We start from the raw sequence: 25,474 nt of genomic DNA, 5'->3' as shown, positions 1-25,474 counted from the left end.
TCTTTCTTTTATATTAACTTTTTAATGCAATTTTTCAAGTTTAAAGGTGCTTTCAACTTAGTAATTTTTTTATTGCTTGATTTTGTAAAGCAGAGATAGAAAATTATCTTTTGAAGGACTCACCACGTCTTCACTTATATTAAGACATATAATTTTAGAGATATTAATAGAGAATGCAACATTTATCTTTGTTCAAAGTGAAAATACAATGAACACAAAAATATAAATCTTAGAGAAATATCTCTTCTCAGTTAGGGCTGTAAGTAGGTTCGAGCTGCTCGTATTCGACTCGTGTTCGGCTCGATTTTAGCTTGTTCGGCTCGAACTCGTAAAGCTAAATGAGCTAAGCTTGAGCTCAATATTAAGCTCGATTTTGACAATGAGCCGAGATTGAACAATAAGTATTCGGCTCGTTCGACTCGTTTAGCTCGCGAGCTAGCTCGAACTCGTTAAAAGATCGGCTCGTTTATTAAACTTGACTTAATAACTTTTATAATATATATATAGTATAATTTTTATATGAAAAATAATATTAAAAATGTAATATAAATAATAATTAAATGAAACCCTAATCTTATTGTACACTATATAAATAGTGTTTACTAGGAGCTATAATTCGATCAGTTCCATAAATTTTTGCACCATCCCAAATGGCCAAATCCTAAAGAAACAAACAATTTACATCGTCAATTCGTTATGGAGCCATAAGCATGTACTCTACTATTCCCTTATTTATTCATTAAAATAGATTTTATATCATCAAATTTTGAATTTTATTTTGAATTTCTTGATTTTAAAATATTAATTTCAAATGATTCAAGCCAACCCGATGTCACGTCCTGTTTTCAGGAGTGTCTGTTGTGGGCATCGCTGGTTAAATGAACTTCATGCATATGTGGAATTGCTCCAAGATCAGAAGTGTGTGAGATATATGGCTGCTCCTTCCGTGGGATTCAGGCAGGTGGACCCGATTAAGTTTGGGGAGCTTGTCACTAGTCAGAGACTTAACGTCGAAGAAGGGAGTTGACCGCCCTACACACTGGTCGGGGTCTGGAGCTGATCCCTTGATGAGCCCAAGGCATGGCGAAACTAGTGCATTGCCCCGTTGGATAAGGCTGACTCCATGGGGATGGAGTGCCTCATGGACCAAGTATGGCAGCCGAATGGCTAAGTCCGTGACAAGTGGTATCAGAGCCGCCTCAACATCGCTGTCGTTGTGTCGCCAAACGCTCACATGTGTCGTTGTGTCCCCAGGATACAAGGGGCTCCGCGGTGGAGTCGAGTAGGCAGGGTCGCCTCCAGGGGGAGGACCAGACGAGGATCCATGGCAAAGTCCAAGACGAGAGATCCGGCGCAAAGCATTATTTGACGATCTTTGGGAACTCCTTTCGTCGCTCAGGCATCGCCTGCGTACAAGGGTTACGCGGGCCGCAAGTGGGGATGCCGTGTACGAGGACGTACACCAAGTTTGGTGGGGGAGGATGTCACGTCCTGTTTTCATGAGTGTTTGTCGTGGGCATCGCTGGTTAAATGAACTTCATGTATATGTGAGATTGCTCCAAGATCAGAAGTGTGAGAGATATATGGCTGTTCCTTCCGAGGTGTTCAAGCAGGTCGACCCAGTTAAGTTTGAGGAGCTTGTCGCTAGTCGGGGACTTAACGTCGAAGAAGGGAGTTGGCCGCCCTACACACTGATTGGGGTCTGGAGCCGATCTCCTGATGAGCTCAAGTCATGGCGAAACCAGTGCATTGCCCCGTTAGATAAGGCTGGCTCCATGGGGATTGAGCGTCGAATGGACCAAGTGTGGCAGCTGAATGGTTAGGTCCGTGACACCGAGCCCAGCTCGAGTTTTTTCAAGCCGAACCGAGCTTGAACATAAAGAAAAACAAAATCAAATTTTAGTCCGGCTCGAACTCGATCGAATGAAAACGAGCTAAACATGAACAACCCAGTAATCGGCGCGGCTCGACTCGGCTCATTTACACCCTTATTCTCCTTTGATCTAAATGAAATGTTGAAATCGGACAATGAAAAGTTGAAAACAAATAAAATGAACAAGCAACATAACATGTTATTGAAAATCATTGAGAAGGCACACAAACATAGTTCCCGGCTGATCTGACGGAAGAGGATTGAGCGCCGGACACATACGGCGGCGCTGAGTTTGCAGAAGCCGACAAGGCTGTCCAGACCCCAACCCACTGACCCACATCGGCCTTTAGTCCACGTGGTGCACAGATGCTCCTCATTTCATCCTCTCCCCCCACACGTGCCACGTAGCATCCCGCCCCACATTGAAAGCTACACTCTCCCATTGGCCGTCGCCAGAAGAACCGGTGCGCTGACGTGGGACGTCGCTGTCACAAAGGAGAGCTCCGAAGTGGGTAGTAGTGATGGCCTAATCACTTCGTGACAAGACTTGATTAAAGTGCCCCTTACGCAACCCACCACTGCTTTTCTTATTATTTACCCCTTGTGCCACTGCTGTCGTGTAACTACCTGTGGCTTATCTCCCTTGCTGACGGTTCTACCCTTGATGAAGGGTCTTATTTGTTTCCTTGCCCTGCTCTTTTAGCTTCCTGCATGGTGAAAGTAAAACAAACTTCATTAGAAAACAAAAGCTAAAAAGGATACTACTCTATTAACCCAACGTGCTGGGGAGATTACAACTTCACTTGTACGCACAAAAATCTTTTATCATTGGGTTTTCACTTTTCTTTTAATTTATCGTTATCAATTACATTATATATTAATTGTCAAAATAATAGATTTATGAAATATAGCACACATAATACGAAAATATCTTTTCATAATTGAGCGTACAAAAAATCTAAAATGGCTAGTTTCCAACATCACATGATACTATGAGATTCTTGAAAACTTGGTAACACATCAAACCCGTAATACTCCACTACTGAGTGAGTATTCATAGACTTAGTAAGACATCAAACTCGTAATACATGACGACTGAGTGAGTTCAACAATATTTAAAATTACCCAATAACAATGAAACAATCTTCAATACGGCGATATCGTTCAATGTGACACCACTTGAAATATACAAAAGTAGCATACGTATGTATAAGATGTATTTGTAAAAATAAGAAATTATTATATTTGTTTTACTTGTTTCTTGTGTTTTTTGTTCCACTTATTAGTGATGTCTATATATATAAAAATAGAGTTTTCTCTCATTACCGAATCGGAATGTAAACTCTACGTCAAATATATTAAGGGCAGAAAAAACAAGTTTGAACCATCATCCCTAATATAGTGAATCTACACCACAGGATCGTCAGGAAGCCTGCACCCGAATAGTGTTTGGGGCATAATAGCAATTCTAGAGGTTCCTTTCTCTCTTTCTGTACTCTTTTGACTACTACTGCTCATGCAATGGCAATTGTGGGAAAAGCGGCCGGCATCTAATGCCATTTCGGTACCAAAAGGAGCCAAATGGCATGGTCGAAAATTCAACTCCCATGCAAGGGCACCATTGTCAGAAAGAAAAGCACCACACAGAAGCATAGATAAGAGTTCACGACTCGGCCTAAGCACTGGGGGGGGGGGCATTTGGATGGATAGGGATGTGCATCCCCCCAATTGGACCAAAAAAGTTGGAAAAAAGCAGTCATTTTTTTATGAGTGGGCACGTGTAACTTTATTGCCTTCCTTAATTTTGCCAAATTAATATATAATAACTTTTACACTGTTGGTTTTTAAGTTTTAGTGGAGAAAAAATAGAACGTGTGAAATTTATATATTATTATTTTAGTAGTTGTTATAATTTTTATATATTAATAGATATTTTAATTAACTTATAATGTATAATTATTAATATATTTTTACACACATTTTTAGTTAATAACATTGTTTTGGTTATTAATAACCAGTTATCAACATATTCGATGAGTTTGAATAATCTCTTATATTTTAAACGGTGACTTATGAGTTACTTACTAAATAAGAAATTATTTTTTAATTTTTAAATATTTTTATTTTATTATTTACTTTTATATTTTTAAATATTAAATATAATTTTTAATTAATATATAATAAAATGACTAATTTTTATTTTCACACTAATTTTTAGTTGATAAAAACCGGTCACATTTTAATTTTGGAATTATGTATTTATATTTTTTTTCAACCTCCGTGGGTGGATGGTTTGGATAGATAGAGATAATGGCCTGTGCTAGCAGACATTTGTACCATCATTCATCTCCTTCTCATTTTTCTCTCACAGATTCTTCTTCATTCTTAATGCCCATGAATCCTCGGTCTTCTTCTTCTTCTTCTTCTTCTTCTTCTTCTTCTTCTTCTTCTTCTTCTTGTACTACCTTATTTGTTTCTTATAGTGTTGTAAGATCTCTGCAACTTGGTTTACTCAAGAGTCAAACCCCAGCCACATGCTTGTGTGATTTCATCAATTTAAGACCTACTCTTCTCTAAGCTAGATTTCCTGTCAGATTCTGTGTTTCTGATTTGATTACTAAGCTTGGTGAAGAATCTTTGCTGCCCAGTTCTGGTCCATTGCTTGATTTGGCCTCTGGGAATCTTTTGGATTCTTTGGTTCTCTATAGGCACAAGTGTTTCAGGAGTTGAAGTTGTTTTGGGTGTTGGGAGGTAGCATCGTATGTGATAAGGTGTTTTTGAGTTTGCTGTTCCATGTTTGGATTTATGTATTTTAATGTTGGGATTAGCTAGACAGTTTCTGTAGACTTTGATATAGCTTTGGTCTCTCTCTCTCTCTGTCTCAATGTGTCTCTGTTTTCATTTAGTTTTACCCCAATAGAGTTGCTTCATCATCACCTTGGCACTGTTTGCATCTAACTTGGGTTGGGTGGTGGTGCTGTGGATGAATTTGCTTCTTGTATTCGGGTTCGGTTTGAAAGTGGGGCATCTGCTTTGGGTGCTATGTTGCTGGGTTGTGTCTGTGATTTCCATGAATTGGTACCTTAATGGTGTAATCATGGACACCAAAAGTAGTAGTAGTAGTAGTAGTAGTGCTAGTTTGCTTGGCGATGGCGCCAAGATTTGCCTCAAATTGTGGGAGAAGATCCCATTGAACATTACGAAGATCCGGCATCATTATTACCAGTATATTGGGTCCATGAGAGTGAGGAAGACTTGGTGGAAGAGGCTCTTGGTTTCTTGGGTGGTTGGTTGGAGTATTGTGAGCTTGTGGACCTTCTGGTACATGAGCTCTGTGGCTAGTGTGAAGAGGAAGGAGACTCTTACTAGTATGTGTGATGAGAGAGCCAGGATGTTGCAGGATCAGTTTAATGTGAGCATGAATCATATTCAGGCCATGTCGATTCTGATCTCGACATTCCATCATGGCAAGTTCCCCTCTGCAATTGATCAGGTAAAATTAATCATCTTGTATTTCTTGTTTTCAATATCAAATGTAACTGCTTTATGAGTCATTGTTCTTGAGCTTCATGTCCAATCGAATTGCGATTCATGTGAGTGTTTAATCAAGTGTTTACTCAGTAATGGGATTAGTTGGTGAACTTATGTAATTTGGGGTTCTAGTTGAAGAGTTTATTAGGTCTTTCTTGATTTGATGGATTAGCTTCATTTAGTACTAGATCTGGGATTTGTTTTCCTTTGATAATAAATTATCTAACTTTGGTGAAACCTGCAGAGAACTTTTGCCAGGTACACTGAAAGAACTGCTTTTGAGAGGCCTCTTACAAGTGGCGTGGCATATGCTGTAAGGGTACTCCACTCAGAAAAAGAACAGTTTGAGAAGCAGCAAGGCTGGACTATCAAGAAAATGGATACCCTCGAACAGAACCAAGTCCATAAGAATGACTACGCCCCAGGACTGCTGGAGCCATCTCCAATTGAGGAAGAATATGCTCCTGTCATATTTGCTCAGGATACCGTTGCACATGTCATTTCTTTCGATATGCTGACTGGCAAGGTATTTCCTTTTCTAAATTCTGTTTTCAAGTTTCACTGCTAATAATCCATTTCCTAAGTATACATAGTTCCATCTTAATAAAAAATTGTAATCTCAACTATATCAACATTTTTTAGTTTTATAGTTGTGAAGATGGATGTCTCAATACTTGGACTGCAGTGCCATTGTATCTCTGAACAGCCTGAAAAAATTGATCTGATTGTTCCGCTCATAGTTTATAGATTAGCTCTATAGTTTATTAATGGCTATTAATAGTAAGGCTCTGTTTGATTATTTCAAATAGGAAGATCGAGCTAATGTGTTGCGCGCAAGGGAATCAGGAAAGGGGGTCTTGACTGCTCCATTTCGGCTGCTTAAAACTAATAGCCTCGGAGTAATACTGACATTTGCTGTCTACAAGAGAGATTTACCTTCAAATGCAACTCCAAATGAAAGAATTCAAGCAACCGATGGGTATGCTCTCTTTGATTCAGGACATGTTTCAAGCAGAAATTTGTATCGCTAGTTTCCAGAGTTAAATAGGTTTATGATATCTGCAAAAGGTGTCTCTACCATTAATTTGTATTACTTAAAATATTCATACTGTATTATTCCAAAATAAGCTTTAGTAATGCTGATGGTTCTGCTGACCAGGTATCTAGGTGGGATCTTTCATATTGAGTCACTTGTGGAAAAGTTACTCCAACAACTTGCAAGCAAGCAAACTATCCTTGTCAATGTGTACGATACTACCAATCATTCACATCCAATCAGCATGTATGGTACAAATGTTTCAGATGAAGGATTGCGGCATGTTAGCACCTTAAATTTTGGAGATCCCTTAAGGAAGCACGAAATGCACTGCAGGTAAATCATTAATTCTTCTGCTTAGTAGCCTTATGCTTGAACTTCCATGTCAGTAGGCCTCTCTTTTGTCTATGGTAAAATTCTGATGCTCGGAACTGTAAAGCTGTAAAAGGTGACGATGTCCCTAAGTTCATGAGGGTTGTAAATTAGAAAGTCTTGTAAGATTTTATTCTGTATGTTGTAAAGTATTTATGGTTTTGTTAGATTTATTCATTTTCTTTGTTTTGCAACACCAAATTATGCCTCATCACTCATTATTTGCCCATTTTCTAAGGCACAGACTTTCAGAAAATAATCTTTATTCTTTCTTCATTATGCAGATTCAAACATAAGCCACCATGGCCGTGGTTAGCCATAACAACTTCAATTGGAATTCTTGTGATCGCATTGCTTGTTGGGCATATTTTTCATGCAACTTTAAATAGGATTGCCAAAGTGGAAGATGATTTCCATAAAATGCTTGATCTGAAGAAACAGGCTGAGGCAGCTGATATTGCCAAATCTCAGGTATGAACTGATTTTAGTTAATTCAGTTGAGACTTTCTTTGGATTTTGTACTAAGCTGGTGTTTTTTTTTTCCTATGTAGTTCCTAGCAACTGTTTCGCATGAGATCAGAACTCCAATGAATGGTGTCCTAGGTGAGTTATGACTGTTAACATTCGTTTTATTGGCCATGCATTACTTAAATTATTTAGAACAAGTTAAGATCTTGAGAAAGTTTGATGACCCTAAAAAACATGTTGATTTACAGGGATGTTGCACATGCTTATGGATACGGATTTGGATGTAACCCAACAAGATTATGTGAGAACTGCCCAAGGTAGTGGGAAAGCCCTAGTCTCACTTATAAATGAGGTCTTGGACCAGGCAAAAATTGAATCTGGTAAGCTGGAGCTTGAGGCAGTGCGCTTTGATCTGCGAGCAATTTTAGATGATGTATTGTCACTGTTTTCTGGGAAGTCTCAAGAAAAAGGAGTGGAGGTAAAATATAGTCCCATCACTGTTCACTTTGTACAACCCAGCAAAAGAATCCTCCACTTTTTTTACATCCAATTTTCTTCTCATTTTCTAATAATTGAAATTTTTAATTTACATAATCAATTTGGGGAAGAGCAGCTGGGAGTTTACATCTCAGATCAGGTTCCTGAAATGCTTATTGGTGATCCTGGAAGGTTTCGGCAAATTATCACCAATCTCATGGGTAACTCCATCAAAGTAAGTGCTGCTTATCAAAAGATCATCTACTTCTGACTCCAGATCAAAATACAATACCCCATTTGTCCGAAAACAAACTCTATGTCGATGCAAAAACCAACAATTGAATGAATCATATGAATGGCCTTTTTTGGGTATCATCTTGTGATATGTGGTCTAGGCTACTAAGGCAAGATATATGTAAGACTTTGATCGCTAACTGGTGATGGATTTCTGACTGTAATTGAGTGAATTATTTAATTTGCAGTTCACAGAGAAAGGACACATCTTTGTCACCGTCCATCTGGTTGAGGAGTTGATTGACTCAATAGATGTTGAGACTGAATCATCATTGAAAAATACCTTGAGTGGGTTCCCTGTTGCAGATAAACGCCGCAGCTGGGGAGGATTTAGGGGTTTCAGTAAAGAGGGATCTGCTAGCTCGTTCTCATCATCATCTGATGTCATCAATCTTATTGTGTCTGTTGAGGACACTGGAGTAGGAATCCCTGTAGAAGCCCAATCTCGTGTTTTCACTCCTTTTATGCAAGTGGGACCATCTATCTCACGAACACATGGTGGCACAGGAATTGGGCTAAGCATAAGCAAGTGTTTAGTTGGCCTCATGAGAGGGGAGATTGGTTTTGTGAGCTTTCCCAAGATTGGTTCCACGTTTACATTTACCGCTGTTTTCACCAAGGCCCGATGTGATTCAAATGAATTTAAGATCCAGCAAATCAACAGCCAAGCAAATGCTGCATCCTCAGAATTTCATGGCATGACGGCATTGGTTGTGGATCACAGACCTGTGAGGGCCAAGATGTCAAGATATCATATCCAAAGGCTTGGAATTCGTGTAGAAGTGGCTTCTGAGTATCATCAGGGTTTGTCATGCATAAGCTCTGGAAATACAACTATAAATATGGTCCTTGTTGAACAGGAGGTTTGGGATAATGATTCGGGCAGTTCAGCTCTCTTTATTGATAACTTGAAGAAACTGAATTGTCAGGTTCCTCCTAAAGTGTTCCTTCTTGCTAATTCTATTATCAGTTGCAGAACAAGCTTTGTTAATTCCGGTGTCTGTACACCAACTATTATCATGAAGCCTCTCAGGGCAAGTATGCTTGCTGCCTCGCTACAAAGAGCCATGGGTATTAGTAACAAGGGTAATACACGAAATGGCGAGCTCCCTAGTTTGTCTCTCCGCAATCTTCTACTTGGAAGAAAAATTCTTATTGTGGATGATAATAAAGTGAACCTCATAGTAGCTGCTGGTGCTTTGAAAAAGTATGGGGCAACTGTGAAGAGTGCAGACAGTGGTAAAGAGGCAATCTCACTGCTCACACCACCCCATAGTTTTGACGCCTGCTTCATGGATATCCAGATGCCGGAAATGGACGGGTACGTGACGCTTCTGGCACTGAAGCTTTTAATCAGGGGAATTAGGAGTTCATAATAGAACACCTAATTATGCTTTGCCGACTTTTTATGTAGTTATGACAATTGAGCTATCATAGGTTATTTGTCACTAGATCTTTAACTTATGTTTCTTTTCTCCAACAGTTTTGAAGCTACAAGGAGAATACGCGAGATAGAACGGAATGTCAGCAATAGTATTCAACATGGCGAGGTCTCTGTGGAAGCCTATGACAATAAATTTACATGGCATGTACCTATTCTGGCCATGACTGCAGATGTTATTCAGGCCACCCATGAGGAATGCACCAAGTGTGGAATGGATGGATACGTTTCCAAACCATTTGAAGCTGAACAGCTGTATCGAGAAGTTTCACGTTTTCTCCAATTTCCTGCCCAAGGTACTTTGTAGAGAGGAATTCAATCGATGAGGACCTGCCGATGGCATTAGCACATCTGCCACAGGACACTGTAAATGAATCCAGAGTTTCCCAGTAGTAAGTTCCTTATGGACAAAGGTTCAGTTTCATACTATGAACAAAAAGTGGTGTCAGGAAGTGACAACATTGTTTACTTTTTGCAGGATAGCATTTTCTTGTAGCACACATAGGAGCCCTGCTCGATTAGTTGGGATTTGAGGTTTTATTTTCACACATCCCCTTGCCAGATTACAAAGCTGGTTCATTTTTTCTTGTAAAGTTGATCGATCTCTAGGACCTTCACTCAAGTTGTTCGGTAACCTAGAATTTTAGGCTCCAGAAATTCTGAATTCCAGTACTTTGAAGTGATAGAAAATACAAGCTTCGTGTGTAGTGTATAGGAAGCACTGGGGCATCGAAATGTAATAATAGAAGTTGCAGTGTTTGAAGACACATCACCCTTTTCTCAGTATAGATTGATTGAGTTGGCAAAGAGGAGCAATTGTAGCGTTATTGGGAAGCAGGTGGAGAATGCACAATGTACATTACAAAGCTAAATAAAGATGTGTACTCGGCTTCTTGTCCTCCCTATCAATTACCCAAGTTTGATGCTTTTGAATTTTGATGTAAAGTTTGATTCATTGTAGAACAGTAGAACTGATGTAATTATACAATATTGATAATTTGTGATACCTCGTCATTCTCATACGCTTTGTACTGCTCTAAGCATTATTTCTTGCTAAGAGCTCCTTTTATATGCAACAAATAATTGCTGCGTAGTGCATCAAATGATCGTGTACTTGCTCTAAACTCCCATATATTCATGTAACTTTTGGAACAAAATTCTTAGGAATGAATGAATGATGAGTTTAAACTTTTACAACGAGTTACCTAAAGTTTATACACTTACACTAGACAAATATAATACTTTGAGAATAAAACATACACGATGAATTCACTATATTTAGAGAATAACGGAAACTCACGCTTGAATGTTTTCGATTTGGTTGGTATTTCCGACCAAGAAACGAATATCTTAACTCCTTTAAATACTTTAGGTAGTGTATTTCCAACAATTTAACATGCAATTTCTTTCCTACCCAAGAAATTTCTTGATGCTATTTAAAATAAAAAGAAAACCCAGCGTTGTACCCACGCAAGGATGAAAAATAAAAAATAATAGTTTAGAGAGATAGAGAGAGTTGAGTTTGGATTTTGAGAAATCCTAATGTCTCTATTTAAATAACAACTAGTCTGCTTTGGTTTTTTTTTATTTTTTTCTAGTCAATTTTATTTTTTTCTTTCTAGTCGACGGTGACTTAATTTTACAGAGAATAATTGTGTAGGAGCCCGAGGCTTGACCCAATTCCAGTAGGTTCTAATTAATTAAAGATTGGATAACCTAGAAGTAAAAAAAATCGACCAAAAAGAAATGATAATAATAATAATTCAGAAAATAAATTAAAAGAAATATAAAAGAGAATAAAAACCCTTGCTCATCTCGCTTCGTCTCTCTTGCCTTTTTAGAGTGTTTGTTTTAAGAGAGAGAAGTTCTGAAAATTGCAAGCAAGGCAGCGGCGGCGATCATCGGAGATGGATCCAGACGCGGTGGCCAAGGCATTCGTGGAGCACTACTACTCGCAGTTCGATTCGAACCGCGCCGCCCTAGCCAATCTCTACCAGGAAGGCTCCATGTTGACCTTCGAAGGCCAGAAGATCCAAGGCTCTCAGAACATCGTCGCTAAGCTCACCAGCCTCCCCTTCCAGCAGTGCCAGCACAGCATCACCACCGTCGATTGCCAGCCCTCTGGCCCCGCCGGCGGCATGCTCGTCTTCGTCAGCGGCAACCTCCAGCTCGCCGGTGAACAGCACGCCCTCAAGTTCAGCCAGGTCCATCTCTTCCTACTCCTCAGTCGCGATTTCGTTACCAGTTTTCGATTTCGTTTTCGCCTGATTTGTTTATCTGTTGCTTAAATTGATGTCTGCGATTCGATTTGATTGCTAGGATTAGAATCGTGATGTTTAGGGCATAGGTTGAGATTTGTGAGGATTTCCGGGTTATATGCTCTAGGATTTTAGTAGAGAATCGTTGTAATTTATAAATCAGTATGAGGTGGTGTGCTGGTTGTGGCTACTGGCTAGTGTATGTTACCGCTAAGATTCGATTAGTGCGATTGCAGTCTATGCTAGATTTTGAGTGTTCCATTGTGGTCCAGAGGTTGGTAGTCATCAATTCAAATCATGCGGGGTGGCCAAGAGATGAAAACACATCATGTTCTACATTTATTTTTTTCTGTTGCAAATAGGAAGAACAAGTTGATGTTCTTGAGGTAGATACACAAATTTCCTGGGTGGAAGTGGTTTGTTCTCCCTGTTCTGGCTAAGACACTTGCTATTGAATCTAGTTCTGACATCCCTATCCTGGCTAAGACACTTGCTACTGAATCTGCTTTTTACAAAACAGTAGTCCTGTATTGTGGGCTCAGAATTTTATAAGTTGAAAACTAAACTAGAAAGCTCGATCGTTTTGGTTGAAGTATTTGTTTCAATTTTATTTCTGTCTAATATGGTTTCAAAACTTAGAATTCTGTTCAGTTTTTCTTTTTTCTTGTTTTGAATGCTTGGTACGTTTAAGGATTTCGTATTTCCTTTTGCTTAAATTTATTCATTTTGTCATAGTAGCGTTAGTTGCTGTTGTCTTACTGTTGGCTTTGTATTTCTGAAAGACCTTACAATGGGTAAAAACTTTATAAGGGTGTACATTTGGAATGATAGAAATGCTTTTTAAAAAATTTGTGTGATATCCTACTCATTGATGTTGACCACTCTTGTTCTGGTTGAAACAAGTTCGTTTGTGAACAACATTTTTTTTTATCAGATTGCAATTATTTTTCTTTCCTTTTGTTTTGTTTTGTTTTGTTTTGTTCTGTGGTTCGTTACAAATCAGCATTCTGAGTGTGCCTTTTCTTCTGGCAGATGTTCCATCTGATGCCTACTCCACAAGGAAGCTTTTACGTCTTCAATGATATTTTCCGATTGAACTACGCTTGAAGCATGAAGGCAAAGGTTGATCACCCACATTCATCTGGTGGGATTATGTGTGATCTCTCTTATGTTTAGTTCTAGACATATTGAATCAATTGGAAAGTCTGAACTTTCATGTCAATTTTAATGTTTTGTTTCTGAGGTCCGAAGATTTGATGGTATGGTATGGTACTTGGTTGTTATTGGTTGACTTGATGATATTTTACCTTTGCTGGGTGATTATCTAAATGAAAACATTAATGAGGGTTTGCGATATAGAAGCTTCCTTGGTCCTTATATGATTGGTATGAAGTTGCATTTTGCTGAAACAAATTCTTTCCTAGTTGACCTCTTTCATCCCAACCCTTCTATTCTACAGAGTTTCTAGACACTGACGTTGGTTAGGCACAGTTGTGTAGTTAATTGTTCAACATGCATTTTCCCCAAAATAACAATGCAAGTTAATTATCACATATCTAATTGCGAGGTTTAAATTTGAGAGCCACGGGCCGGAAGGCAGCTGTATGAAGCACTAGGTGCTGGAGATTATAGGATCACTGCAAACTAGTGGTTGAGTATGTTGATCCAAACTTTGGAGACAATGAACAATTCAATCCGATACAGAGTGCTGGATCAACTGGTTTAAAACTCGACATGATTTGGCGATAGCATTCGTGGATATAGTATTAGGTGTTAAACACGAACCATGGACCGAGTCGGAGCCTGGACTACTCTGTTGACCTTCTAAAGGCGGAGATCCAAGGGTCATAGAATATTGCGGCCAGGCTCACCGGCCTCCCTTTCCAGCAGCAGCGTCACCAGTTCACCACATCAACACATTGATTTCCGGCGGTCTCTCGGCTTTTGCACGGCGTCAAGTACTTGAGGTCGGCGGCCCTCCACTTCAATGGTGAACAGCACTTTAGAATTCAGCCAAGTTCCTACGCTTTTATTTCTGGTCACTAATACACATTCATCGTTATAGCTGTTCTGTTTTGTTTATTTACGTTTTATGATTTGGCAGATTTCTATCTGGTACCTGCTGCATAGGGAAACTTTTATGTGATGATTCCAATCGAACTATGCTCGAGGACAAAGCTTCAGTTTCATGGGTTGGAATCGACTCTCTCATCCTCTGTAGGTGGTGATTATCTGTTTGCGTCTATCCTGTCTCTAAAATTCAAACATCTTTGCGTTCACAACTTGCACCTGAAATGTGTTTTTGTGTTTCCTTGTCTGGATTGCCATCATAAACTGGATCAATAAGTGGGCGTAAAACTAACGAGCAACGAATAACCTCTACAGAAAGCAATTTCTTCATGAATCCAATGAAAAACAAAAAACAGGTTTTTGCAAACATCAACTGACAAAGCATAAATGAAATGCTAGCTAGCTTCACTCCTATTCCTACAGCAAATCACTCAAAAAAACAAAAAGAATCAAACTCGATCTCTTTATGTTTTTTCCCATGTAAACCAATATCAGGTAGCTCCACAGAGGGGAGCTCAGGCATCTTGAGAGAAGTGAATGTATCATTTTTTTGCTTCTCGTTCTCTGCAGCTTGATCCGAACCCCCCGAGAACAAGCTCGAAAACACGCTCCCGACGTAGCTCAAGGGGTGGCTCAATCCATGCTTCACTTTCAAGAGCATGGCCACCTCCGAGGCTTGCCAAGCTACAGTCAGCACTATCATCACAGATAAAAGCCAGTGCGTGATGGTGTTCTGTCTCTTCAGACTTTTCAATTCTTTCACCATCTCTTCTTTGTCTGATTCACCACCACCACCACCACCCTCATTCTTACTTTTCGCCTCCTTTTCACCACCTTCCGAGATTTCTGTCACCTCTTTCTCGATCGGCTCGGTTAAGGCTTCGGCTATCTGAATCCCCTCGACATTTCCCTTCACTGATTCTAACTGGGAATAGGATGCTACACTGTCAAATTGTTTTACCATTTCTAAGGCTTACATAGGTAAACGATATACTTCATATAAGGAAACAAAGGAAGGGTGAGATGAGGAGCCGAACCTGAGAGAGCAATCGCGAGAGGAGGAGGTGGTCGTCTTTATCATCATCTCCTTGGAAAAAGCTCTCGCCGGAGACTCCTCTGTTTCTCCTCTCCTCCAAAAGCCTCTTGATCGCCTCGTCAATCAGCTCCACATTCTGATCTTTGGATTCCATCTTTATGGGATTTGGAGGTTTCGATATCTGAGAGAGAGAGAGAGAGAGAGAGAGAGAAATATTTGGCTCTCTGAAGAAGAAGAAGAAGAAGAAGGAAGTCAAATCTAGAGCCTTTTGCAACTTGCAATTCCAGATTCTATAACAAGAGAGAAGTGGCTGCACACGTGGCACTTGCCCCGGTCGTGGCGTGATGAGGTTGGCCATTTCCAATTATTCTATATATGGCCGGCGCCGGGTTTGCATGCCAGGAAGTATTGGGTTACCGGGTCGGGTCCAACCCGAGCCTTTAACAAATCTAATTGAATATTCACTGTAACTTTCGGCTTCATCAGGGTACCCTCAAAATCTTTCTTTTGAGATCAATAAAAGTTGTATTGCTAAACCATCACCACGTTACATCATGTGTCGAGTTCTACAAGATATGTTGAGCAGACTACAAGTACAATAATCGGTATCTTAATTGTTAACAAATTGCCTCACATATGAACCCGCTACAATAGAAGTAAACAATTTACTATCCATATAAAATGCAAGTGCAAACTTAATGAAGTGTAGTTATTCTTTGATGTCATTTTTGTTTAGATAACTTTGTTGGAAGTGCAAGCTACTGCCGTTTACTTTTCACTTTCCATTAGTATATTAAGCTTTGCAACACATACATTGTGATGCAATTTAGGCAAAACTTGTGGTTGCAGAGACAATAGTAGCTTTGATCCGGCGCAATGGTCACTACATCTCTGGGAACTCATCAGTAAGTTAAGTTCCCTGAAAGAGTAAGAATGCAACTTCTGATCCTTCTGTGATTCTCTTGCTGAGATATATATTCAGTCAGATTGCTCCCAGAATTTACACTTCTGTTCTTTTCCTTGCAGGCAGTGGAAGTGTTGTGGACTCTTCAGTCCTCTCCAAGTGCGGCTAGGAATAGTTTACCTGCTTGATTTCGAGGAGGATGTTGTTTCCGAAGTGGTGCCTATATATCACAATCGATAATACACACTACCATCCATACTTTGACTTAACAGTCATTTTTTCATCCTGATAGAATTACTCACTATTACATCAATTACATAAAAAGCTTTAGTTTCATTCATAGAAGAAATAGGAAAGCCTATACAGAAGCTGCATATCAATCATCAGTCATTTACATGAACTGGTTTTATATGTACAAAACTGAACCCAGATACCATTATCTACCAAGTGATTAGAAAGGTAACCTAAGACAAAGAAAACACGAGTTAGAATCTTATAATGATGAGATTTTTGCATCTAAGGGAACTGATACATATCAAGGTCTTCCATATTAACAAAATCCTCAAGGGAATTTGCTGCTCCTGCCTCACCACTTGTGCTGCCCAATTCAGCCTGCAACAATTGAAATAAGTCCGTACTTCAGAGTTCAGATTAGTTTCATGCAAGTTGATAACTCACTACTTTCATCAAACATTTTTGTTGACTTTGCTCACCTTAGCTTGATGGTACCTCTCCAGCATGCGCTGATATTGCTCACGGGCCTCTGGGGACTCAACCATGGACAACACCCGCGAGACTGCCTCATCAATGGCTCCATCGACTTTCTGTTTGCGGAACACCTTGAGGATGTCTTCATCTTCACTTTCCTCAGTGGGCTCTGCCTCGTGGCGAAAACCGCGCAGACCAACTCCTTTTCTCCGCCATCTAAGTACCACTTTGTCCAGAATCCCAACGGCCCAACAGATTACCTTGTAGTGCTTCCTAACTTGATAACCTCTCACATGTGCCTGCCAAGATAGATATTGAAAATTCAATGTAATGATTAGATCATTTCCACTATCTTTAATTTAGGGTTCAAAAATTGATTAAGCTTCATAGATATAATGATGATTAAACAAGTAAAACTCGACTTCAGAGTTACAATATGAGGTACCTGTATCTTGACAACTTTCTGGCGGAGTGCCAGGAAATCCTTGCGGCCTTTCCAGCCTCGGTATTTCTTCTGAATAGACAATGCAGCTGAATTGTAATCACGTGGATTACGAAAGTTTAGCTTTGACATAGCTGAAAGGCCTTGTATATCCTCTGAACTGATACCATATTCGTCTATAGTGACATCGGCTTCATTCTGTTGTCGCCTTCTGAAAGAATGAGCCCGAAAAGCAGATTGTATGCGTGCAGCAGCCTGTGCTGCATTTCTGACTGCCGCTAAGGTGTTCTTAAGGGGGGCCTGGTCTTCATTATTCTCCAGATTACTCTTTGAGACGCTATTTATCGTTAATTCTGCTTCAAGCTCAGCACAGCCTCTGGAAATCTCACTTTCTTCCAGTGTAAGGGATGACAGATGACTAGTGAGCGAAAACTCTGAAAGATAACCTGCAAGTCCCTTATGCCCATGGATGGCTGCAATAGATGCCGGAGTTTTGCCTATAGGATCTTGGGAACTGGGGTCTGTCACCGCTCCAGCTGATGCACCAGAAGCAACAAGTACAGCAACCATCTCTTCCCTATTAAAAAAGGACCAAGATTCAGTGGTGTATAGCAAGGGACTATCCCATATGAGATCAAACATATACTTTGCCAAGTAAATCAACCTTAGTCACAAAGGTAAAACTAAATCTGATCTCACAATAAGACTGACAACCATGATCAATCATTGCTATTTTCTGTGATTCTTAGTTCCTTTTCCATAAGTTGTGATATCAGCATGTTGTGACCGTCAAATACGCATTAATCCATTTATCTTACTCTGCTCATTCTAGAATAAGGAACAATCAAACGAGAAAAAAAAACAAGTATCACCCAAGTAAAAGAAATAAACAATAGATCAACTCTTACCTTCCAAAACGCGCAGCCCAATGTAGAGTAGTCCACCCATTTATATCCCGGAAATTTATATTGACTCCAAGATTAAGTATTGGGTTTAATGCCCACTCAAAGCCCAACCCAGCAATCATGTGAATCATGCCTTGCTCCTTCCTGGATAAGGAACAATCTGTCTGGTCAAGTCCCTGGGATCTGGAAGAAAGCCATTGCTGCAACTTGTCTTTTAGAAACTCTTCCAGAAGCCAATATATGGTACTTGATGAACTTCCACTGCCCACTAAAAGAGCCTCAATTACACTACCCCAAGTATCATCATCCGCTTTTGATTTTCTCACAAAATCAGACTCAACCGTGTCTCTGTTTTGCACTGATGAGTCAGACAAGAGAATTTGAGCAAATCTGACAAGTAATAAAAGTTCTTCTGCACTCCTACTAGATTCTTTTGGAGGGGAATTATTTGGAGTAAAGTTGCTGCTCTTGACGCGAAACTCAAATTCCCTAACTTCACTGCAGGACTCCCGATTGCCTGAAGTAATGCAGAGTGTCACCTTCCCCGGAAGGTGAGGTGGAGCTTCACAACAGATTACACCTTCTTGAATGATCTGAGCAGGAACTTCAATGTTGCCAAACATACAAGACCATGCAGATTCTGATGGATCACACAGAAAAGATCCAATAACAATGACCTGCATACAACATGGGCTTTGAGTTGTGTCTTAAGACTACCACACACTAGAACATGAGTTTTGAGCATGCGCACATACACATACAATTTTCTTTTCTTTTCTTTGAATATTTAGATATCAGGTTATCAAGACTTGGCTCTATGCTCCAACACTTGTTTTCATTGTTAAAGAGAAATGCTCAAATGCCTTACCACTAGACCAAAAGATAGTTGGCAGTATTAGAGCATCTATGATCAGATATCTGATAGTAAGACAACAGAGAATAATCTAAACATATATAATTTCCTTCACCATCTTTATTATCAATTTATCATCCATTTCGCCAAAGATGATGCATAGAAATAAAGACCCATAAGAACTCCACCAAGCAGCATAAACATGCAGATGACTATAAGATGTTCAGAAAAGTAGCACACTTATTAACAAGCAAGGAGAGATTCCTGAGCAAGATACATACCTTTGTAGCTTCATTGGCATCACCCCACTCTGGAGAAATGTCCCGGATTGTAAATTTTTGCTTTTGTGCAACAGTCAAACTGATATCTGAATCAAGAGTTCCCATATGTCCTTGCTCAAAAAATGATGTAAAGTAGTCCGAATGTGTTTCTATTGCAGACGAGTATGGAGAAATTTTGAAACCTTCAACTTCTTCAGGCCGTGACAAAGAAGCTGGTAACACACGTATTGTTAGAAGCTGAATAGTGATTATTAAGTGCAGTGCTCAACCACTTTTATATTATTTTTATAAATGAGGAAAGCAAATCATGCAGTGTTTCACATTATTCCTAAAAGAGTTTAGGCACTCACGATATTCGAACACCCCATTTGCACCACTCAATGACGACGATAGCTTTTCCTGTTGCAGTTGGTAATAAATTTTCATCAACGGTTACATTCATTGAAAAGGATTACATGGAACCAAGGCATAAATAAAACATTAAAAACTTGAGGCAAAAACTGATAGACCCCCTCCCATATCTGAGTAATAAAAGACTGAAAGAGGCCAACAATGTAAACATAGATCACTATAATTTTTATAAGAGACTCACATTTCTGTCCAATGTATACAAGCCTGTCTCCTGGGGTTCCACAACTGATGAAGTCTTAGATGAATTCAGAACCTCTTTCCAAGATGCCGATTCTTTGTTACCATCTAAAAATACTTGATCATTGAATTGACGATGATTACCACTAAGCTCTACATTACTTTGCATCTGAGCATGTGCGCTGTAAAACTGATCATTTACAATGTGTTCTGGTCGGAAGGAGGTAAACGGATCCTGATTGACGGTATTACTGTGGTAATCCAAGATATCTGAACTATTTTCAGCACTCCCTCGCATCAGAGAATGCCCACTATAGAACTGATCATGAATGATATGTTCTTGTCCATGGAAGTCAGTGAATTGATCGCCAGGGTGCTCCGGGATATCTGAACCATTTGGATTATCAGCCACAAATTCTTTGAAGCTATCATCATTCAAACTTAACTGCTCTTCTAGACGTCGCAAAGCTTGATTAACATCAGCTTTGGATGAACCATCTGAGTCTCCTGTTCTATATACGGCATCTACGCTCTCTCTTCCATCTGTCTTGATGATTAGATCTGAACTAACTTCTACAGAACCTGGACTGGTATAAGGTTCATACAGCTCGCTAATCATGGAAGCAGATCCTGGATGTTGGGTTGAATTCGAGACCGGACTCTGGCTGAAGGAAGAAGAAGATACTGGTGATTGCATATAAGATCCAGGACTGGGCTTTACCTGAAATACATTATTGCAAGCACTAATGTTACAAAGAAAGCTGAGGCAAGACCACTAGGTTCTATTCAAATCGCTGGAACATATAGAAAAGAGGCTGCAAACATATTGTACAGTGTAAACTTTTATCTAGAAAACTATCCGTTTTCATTAGATCAGCTGATAAGTTATCACTGTTAGAGAATGCTGCAGTTCTGAAAAATGTTCTCATGCTAATGGAAGTTGATAGATAAAAATGTTCAAGCAAAATGGACATAAATCATATTTCTATTACATGAACTTGGAAGGAAAATAATGGAAATGCCACATTAAAGAGGTGCAGAGCTTTCGTTTAAAAGATTTACATACAAGGTATGAGTGAAATATGCTTATAGGAAGGTTCTAAAGACTCACCTCACTGATTTCCCTATAATGAACAAGAACAATGTGATCATATGCCCTGCAATAAAATATGGAAAACTCTATTCAATATATGTCGCCCGTGATGACATAAATTGAGAATATGTGCACTCTTATAGAAAAATATATTTTTGGTTTGTTACCAACAAATTTGGATATAAACTGCATAAGTTTGTACGGAATTTTAAAAGATTATGTTCAAAGCAGACCTTTTAGCAGAATACTACAATAAGGAAATGTAATCTAAATTATAAACAAGCATACTCACGGATCCAACATCCAATAGCTGCGCCTCTGAAAATTCGGATTGTCCTCCCCATGTGCGTAATAACAATTTAATGTCTCAACATTTCCAACCTAAACATGCATATGAAACATCATTACTCAAGCTGAAACATTGGACTACTGACCTCAGTAAGAACCAAAGCGAAATAAATCAAATAGTTCTAGAGTATCCCTCATTTCATGATTAGCTGACAATATGTGATGAAGGGCTGATCTTTACAAAAGAAAAACATTAAGTGCGACTACTAGACCACTGTAACGAACCTTAAGCCGTTCATGTGCTTCACCAACAGTTCTCCCATCCCTCTTTTTACGCCAATTGTGCCCGTCTCTACGGAAAAACCGAAGGATCCTCTTGTTAAAAAGAAACAAAGATCCACCTGTTGCAAAGCCCACTGACTAGTAAGTTCAACTTCAATGGATAATCCGTGGTCCCAATTCAATCAAAACGCTAAAAACACCGATTGATACTTACTAACAGGTTGTTGAGGAGGCTCAGGGGTGACCTTAAACTTCTCATGATTCTGCAAAATGAACAGCACTTCGACCGGCTTCAGCCACCGGTTTTGAGCTTCTTGAAAGAGCTCGTTAATGTTATATTCTGAGCCTTCAAACACAAAACAACACATGTCAAACACTTTCTCACCTGCTTTTTACTTGTTCACACAAACACAGAAAAATTAGACTTGGAAAACCCAAGTCAACATTATAATGAAATACCTTGCAACAAAAAATAGACTAAAATTGTTCCCTTTCATAACACTGACAACCAGATTATAATTACCTTCTTGTAGAACATAACCAACAGAATTCGCAAATTAATGATTCTATACTAAATAGTATGCCTAAATTAAGCTCTAATTAACATATCCTACAAGGCTAACACCATAAACATCCAAATCTAATTGTACTTAAAGACTGCATTTTTGAAGCTCAAAATCGACTGATCTCTAAGTAACTTCATCATTCTTGGAATTGTAATCCAAACAAGCTCAGTGGAATACCTGATTGCATCGTGGCCAATTCGGTAAATTCACAACAGCACGAACCGAGGAGAAAGCGTTTGACTTGTGCTCATCTGCAACCGGAGACAATTCACCGAAACAAAAACACAAGACTTGAACTTGAGTGCTGAACGGAACCCGGTAAAGCCGAGACGGAGAACCAGATCACGGCGGAAGCCTCATTTATCGTACAACTGAACTGATCGAGGGGCTTGAGAGAACCGACAGAGACAGCAGCGACCGGGCAAGACGACCAGGGGGACTATGAGCCAAGGTTGTTATTATGACTAAATAGAAGAGGAGAGCCGAACTATCTTCTCTTTCATCTGACGTGGCGTGATATTATTGGTGGAAGTCATTAATACTTGATTCAAAACAGCGAATACAAAACGTGCAAAAGGTGGAGTCGATATTCCATCCAAAGATTTTTTTTTTGGGATGAACAATTGTCAATTGTATCATCGACAAACTCCACTAATTACATGTTTATCTACTTGAAATCAATATTGCGAAGTACCAGAAGTACTAATATTCGACTATTGAGAGTGATAATTTGTTGTAAGTGGTTTGAATCACTACTAATTTGATCGGACGATTTCACCAACAACGTACTCGCGGAGTTTTGATAGAATCATGTCATTTCAAACGTAGAAGAAAGGGATAGAGCAAACGATGGAGATACATTCAAAAATGGGCACTCATCGTCAAAATGTTGTCGATGCGTTCCCATTATATCGTGGCCAAGACAAGGATTGGGATCAAGTTGTGAGGCAACGTCGCGTTTTTAAATAGGTGAAGTGGTTTTGGATGATTTTGTCCACGAACGTTATTGTTGGTTAAGAAAGTAGACAGTGACTTTGCACTATATCACCTATATGCACTATATGTATATAACATTAATAGGTTATAACATGTAACCTGTATAAGGAATTAGGGGCGCTAGCTAGATACCATGTTTACGATTTACAATGCAATTCATTTGAACAGTAAGAAGTAACATTTGTTTTGTACACGCTAGAATGTAGACTTTGTTGTTGTTCGTGATCGAGCAGTTGAGCTTTGAGGTCAAGTTACTGTTGTATCATTGACTATATACTAAAGTTTGAAAATCCTAGATTAATTGCAATTTGTCGAAGAATTTGAAATGAAAAACTAAGGTGGAACCTAAATATAACTGCAACTCTGAGCTTAACGACTACGTGCGTGATTGGTGACAAATGTGATCAAATGAATGAAATGTCATGACTTTTTGTCATCAGGGTATCGGAGTATATTAGAATCTTTAATAGTTTCAGATTGAATATTCATCAATGCCAGACTATCTATTTGTTTTTTAGCTAGCTATGGAGTCTTGGTCTTCTTGAAACTACTAATTTAATTAAGTACATGTGATCACTATTGGCTTATGAGAAATTTCTTGGTGCGATCATCGACTCATCGTTTATTCCTACATGGATTAATTCATCAACCTGCAGTCATTGTTTATCTCTGTAAGAAAACAACTAACCACTTGCTTAATGACCTTTAGACTATGAGTACGTAGATTGCCAATAGTATAGTATCATACGAACCTCCTAAGAAACTACAATTTTCAACTGAATTTGGAGTGTGCGAGTTAAACCATTCTCAAGATCTAGACATTCTTTTTATGTTGAAGAAAAAGTAAATTATTAAGAACATCTCCAACAGTTTTAACAAAAAAAATTTTAAATAAAGAAACAAATGTTAAAATCTCCAAAAAATGTATGTTCAAACTCTAACAGTTTTTACATTTTACATATTTTGGCATTTATTACAAGTGAATAATATATTATATAATCCTATTTATACAACCATAAATTATTTTATATATTTAATTTGCTAGTTTGAAATAAATGATTCAAATTTTTTATTGTTTTGATTGGTTGATATTAAAACTTGAGTTATTGGAGAAAGTATAACATTTAATGCTATTGCTTATGCAAAATTTTACAGATTGCTGCAAATTTTGAGAATTTCTCATTCTCTCTCATCTTTTTTTTTATTTTAGAGAATGATATACATAATATGTTGGAGTGGAAAAAACCCAATATTCTCCAAAATTTCTCTTTTTCTCTAAAATGTCAAAACTGTTGGAAATATTCTAAATAGAGGAGGCCTTAAGGCATCCGGCATTTACAAAATCGAAAAAAAAAATAGCTCTCGACGCTATTTACTTTGATCTTTCATGATTATAAGAGAATTGGATGAGATATAAGGAGCTAGCAAGCTGTAATAAATTTCTTCTATTTTACAAAATTAATGTGATTCATCAAAAGAACAAGCTATTATTACAAACTAATTTATTGATTTCATCTGCTTTATCATATATACGTGATCTTTTGAAAACAAAGCCCCCTTTGTAAAATCAACCGGTCCACCCCAATCTTTACATCGATCCATCTCAAAATTTTCTCAACAACGTCATTTCCACAAAAACAGTAAAACTTGTGTGTTATATCAAGTAAATTTCGTGAACGTATATATATGTTGTGACGGGTCACCAGCAGCATTAATGAGAAAGAAACAGAAGAAAGCAAGTGCAGCCATGGAACTTAACAGTTGATATATGATCGATCAACCTTATTGTCCTCTGTCACATGGCATTTCCAGAACGCAGTGGGACGGCAGGAATGAATCCAAGTAACTTGTTTCCCTAACCCTCCTCCCACCCACACCCACACACTCTCTCTTGCTCTTTCCTCCTCTCTTTATCCTCTCGTCCTTTCTTCCTATTCAAGTTTTCTCCACTATTTATACTCCCATTCATTTCCGTTCTTCATTGTAGCAACATTTCATCACTACTAAAACAACTGACCCAGTGCAGACGTGCAGTGTTGTTTTGGTTTCTTGCGAGGCAAACAAGTGAGTTTGACGGATCGATTGTCACCATGTCTGACTGGGGACCGGTGTTTATTGCGGTGGTGCTGTTCGTGCTGTTGTCGCCGGGTCTGCTGTTCCAGGTTCCTGGGCGGCATGGATGCGTGGAGTTTGGGAGCTTTCACACGAGCGGCGCGGCCATAATGGTTCACTCCCTCCTTTACTTTGCTCTCATTTGCGTCTTCGTGCTGGCCATCAAGGTCCACTTTTACCTTGGTTAAGTACTAGCTAGCCAGTTACTTAACCAAACAATTCAAGATGGGAGAACAAAATGTAGTAGTCTTAACTCAGCTCTTACGTACGAAATTTACATTTTCCTGTTCTGTTTGTTCGGTGTTGATACCACTGGGGTGATTGTATTCGATCTATTTGAATAATGCTCGAGCTTGTTTTGATCATCAATTTATTGTGTCCTTTGCTGAATGAAGTCGGTGTTAATTTGGTTAATAGATGCAATAAACTATTAAGTACGTGATTGAATATATGGTTGTGGTTCGGATGTGCCTATTTCAGTGCTGATTGGCTTAGCCAGCTTTCTTTACATAAAATGTGGACGCGGTCCATATAAGTCGTAGAAGTCGCCTCAATTATCAAGGTGTACATGATTGTATATGGCAAAAATTGACTAGAGGA

At 38.9% G+C, this 25,474-nt stretch overlaps 5 protein-coding genes across 6 annotated transcripts; 3 read left to right on the top strand and 2 right to left on the bottom strand.

The window, feature by feature from the left end:
• Positions 1 to 4,291: 4,291 nt before the first annotated feature.
• Positions 4,292 to 10,514, top strand: LOC126792015 (histidine kinase 3). Its single transcript, XM_050518520.1, has 11 exons — positions 4,292 to 5,366; positions 5,649 to 5,930; positions 6,214 to 6,383; positions 6,564 to 6,776; positions 7,097 to 7,283; positions 7,364 to 7,415; positions 7,529 to 7,758; positions 7,894 to 7,992; positions 8,240 to 9,372; positions 9,535 to 9,884; positions 9,971 to 10,514. Exons 1-10 carry the CDS (start codon positions 4,857 to 4,859, stop codon positions 9,797 to 9,799), a joined length of 3,141 nt encoding a protein of 1,046 aa, XP_050374477.1. The 5' UTR covers positions 4,292 to 4,856; the 3' UTR covers positions 9,800 to 9,884; positions 9,971 to 10,514.
• Positions 10,515 to 11,326: 812 nt separating this feature from the next.
• Positions 11,327 to 13,111, top strand: LOC126792018 (nuclear transport factor 2B). The gene is made up of 2 exons (XM_050518524.1): positions 11,327 to 11,696; positions 12,783 to 13,111. The coding sequence occupies exons 1-2, from the start codon at positions 11,400 to 11,402 to the stop codon at positions 12,855 to 12,857; spliced, it is 372 nt and encodes a 123-aa protein (XP_050374481.1). The 5' UTR covers positions 11,327 to 11,399; the 3' UTR covers positions 12,858 to 13,111.
• Positions 13,112 to 14,130: 1,019 nt separating this feature from the next.
• On the bottom strand, positions 14,131 to 15,560 carry LOC126792017 (uncharacterized). Of its 2 annotated transcripts, none has more exons than XM_050518523.1 (2): positions 14,858 to 15,560; positions 14,131 to 14,764 (listed from the first exon to the last, which is right to left on the bottom strand). In XM_050518523.1, exons 1-2 carry the CDS (start codon positions 14,902 to 14,904, stop codon positions 14,248 to 14,250), a joined length of 564 nt encoding a protein of 187 aa, XP_050374480.1. In that variant the 5' UTR covers positions 14,905 to 15,560; the 3' UTR covers positions 14,131 to 14,247. The 2 variants fall into 2 exon arrangements, with proteins under 2 accessions (XP_050374480.1, XP_050374479.1); XM_050518522.1 differs by having other exon boundaries at positions 14,131 to 14,745; positions 14,858 to 15,088.
• A 520-nt stretch (positions 15,561 to 16,080) lies between these two features.
• On the bottom strand, positions 16,081 to 22,189 carry LOC126792016 (calmodulin-binding transcription activator 4). Its single transcript, XM_050518521.1, has 12 exons — positions 21,944 to 22,189; positions 21,415 to 21,546; positions 21,204 to 21,319; positions 20,923 to 21,011; positions 20,649 to 20,694; positions 19,542 to 20,258; positions 19,300 to 19,348; positions 18,950 to 19,161; positions 17,819 to 18,492; positions 16,914 to 17,487; positions 16,474 to 16,767; positions 16,081 to 16,372 (listed from the first exon to the last, which is right to left on the bottom strand). Exons 1-12 carry the CDS (start codon positions 21,951 to 21,953, stop codon positions 16,277 to 16,279), a joined length of 3,009 nt encoding a protein of 1,002 aa, XP_050374478.1. The 5' UTR covers positions 21,954 to 22,189; the 3' UTR covers positions 16,081 to 16,276.
• Positions 22,190 to 24,852: 2,663 nt separating this feature from the next.
• Positions 24,853 to 25,126, top strand: LOC126789956 (uncharacterized). The gene has a single exon (XM_050516050.1). The coding sequence runs from the start codon at positions 24,853 to 24,855 to the stop codon at positions 25,060 to 25,062; it is 210 nt and encodes a 69-aa protein (XP_050372007.1). The 3' UTR covers positions 25,063 to 25,126.
• The last annotated feature ends 348 nt before the right edge of the window (positions 25,127 to 25,474 follow it).

Source organism: Argentina anserina, chromosome 4 (genome assembly GCF_933775445.1).
Source record: "Argentina anserina chromosome 4, drPotAnse1.1, whole genome shotgun sequence".
NCBI lineage: Eukaryota > Viridiplantae > Streptophyta > Magnoliopsida > Rosales > Rosaceae > Argentina > Argentina anserina.
Note: the sequence above shows the minus strand (reverse complement) of the source record. Positions and strands in the feature narration are given on the sequence as shown.

What these genes read in the sequence shown, in the direction of transcription:
- LOC126792015 (XM_050518520.1), top strand. Translation starts at nt 4,857, where the DNA reads ATGAATTTGCTTCTTGTATTCGGGTTCGGTTTGAAAGTGGGGCATCTG. An exon ending in CTGATATTGCCAAATCTCAG is followed by an intron (nt 7,284 to 7,363) that starts GTATGAACTGAT and finishes TTTCCTATGTAG; the next exon opens with TTCCTAGCAACTGTTTCGCA. An exon ending in TCATGGGTAACTCCATCAAA is followed by an intron (nt 7,993 to 8,239) that starts GTAAGTGCTGCT and finishes TTTAATTTGCAG; the next exon opens with TTCACAGAGAAAGGACACAT.
- LOC126792017 (XM_050518522.1), bottom strand. Translation starts at nt 15,010, where the DNA reads ATGGAATCCAAAGATCAGAATGTGGAGCTGATTGACGAGGCGATCAAG. An exon ending in TCTCGCGATTGCTCTCTCAG is followed by an intron (nt 14,746 to 14,857) that starts GTTCGGCTCCTC and finishes TCCTATTCCCAG; the next exon opens with TTAGAATCAGTGAAGGGAAA.
- LOC126789956 (XM_050516050.1), top strand. Translation starts at nt 24,853, where the DNA reads ATGTCTGACTGGGGACCGGTGTTTATTGCGGTGGTGCTGTTCGTGCTG.
- LOC126792016 (XM_050518521.1), bottom strand. An exon ending in TGTATACATTGGACAGAAAT is followed by an intron (nt 19,349 to 19,541) that starts GTGAGTCTCTTA and finishes CAACTGCAACAG; the next exon opens with GAAAAGCTATCGTCGTCATT. An exon ending in ATGCCAATGAAGCTACAAAG is followed by an intron (nt 18,493 to 18,949) that starts GTATGTATCTTG and finishes TGTTGTATGCAG; the next exon opens with GTCATTGTTATTGGATCTTT.
- LOC126792018 (XM_050518524.1), top strand. Translation starts at nt 11,400, where the DNA reads ATGGATCCAGACGCGGTGGCCAAGGCATTCGTGGAGCACTACTACTCG. An exon ending in ACGCCCTCAAGTTCAGCCAG is followed by an intron (nt 11,697 to 12,782) that starts GTCCATCTCTTC and finishes TTCTTCTGGCAG; the next exon opens with ATGTTCCATCTGATGCCTAC.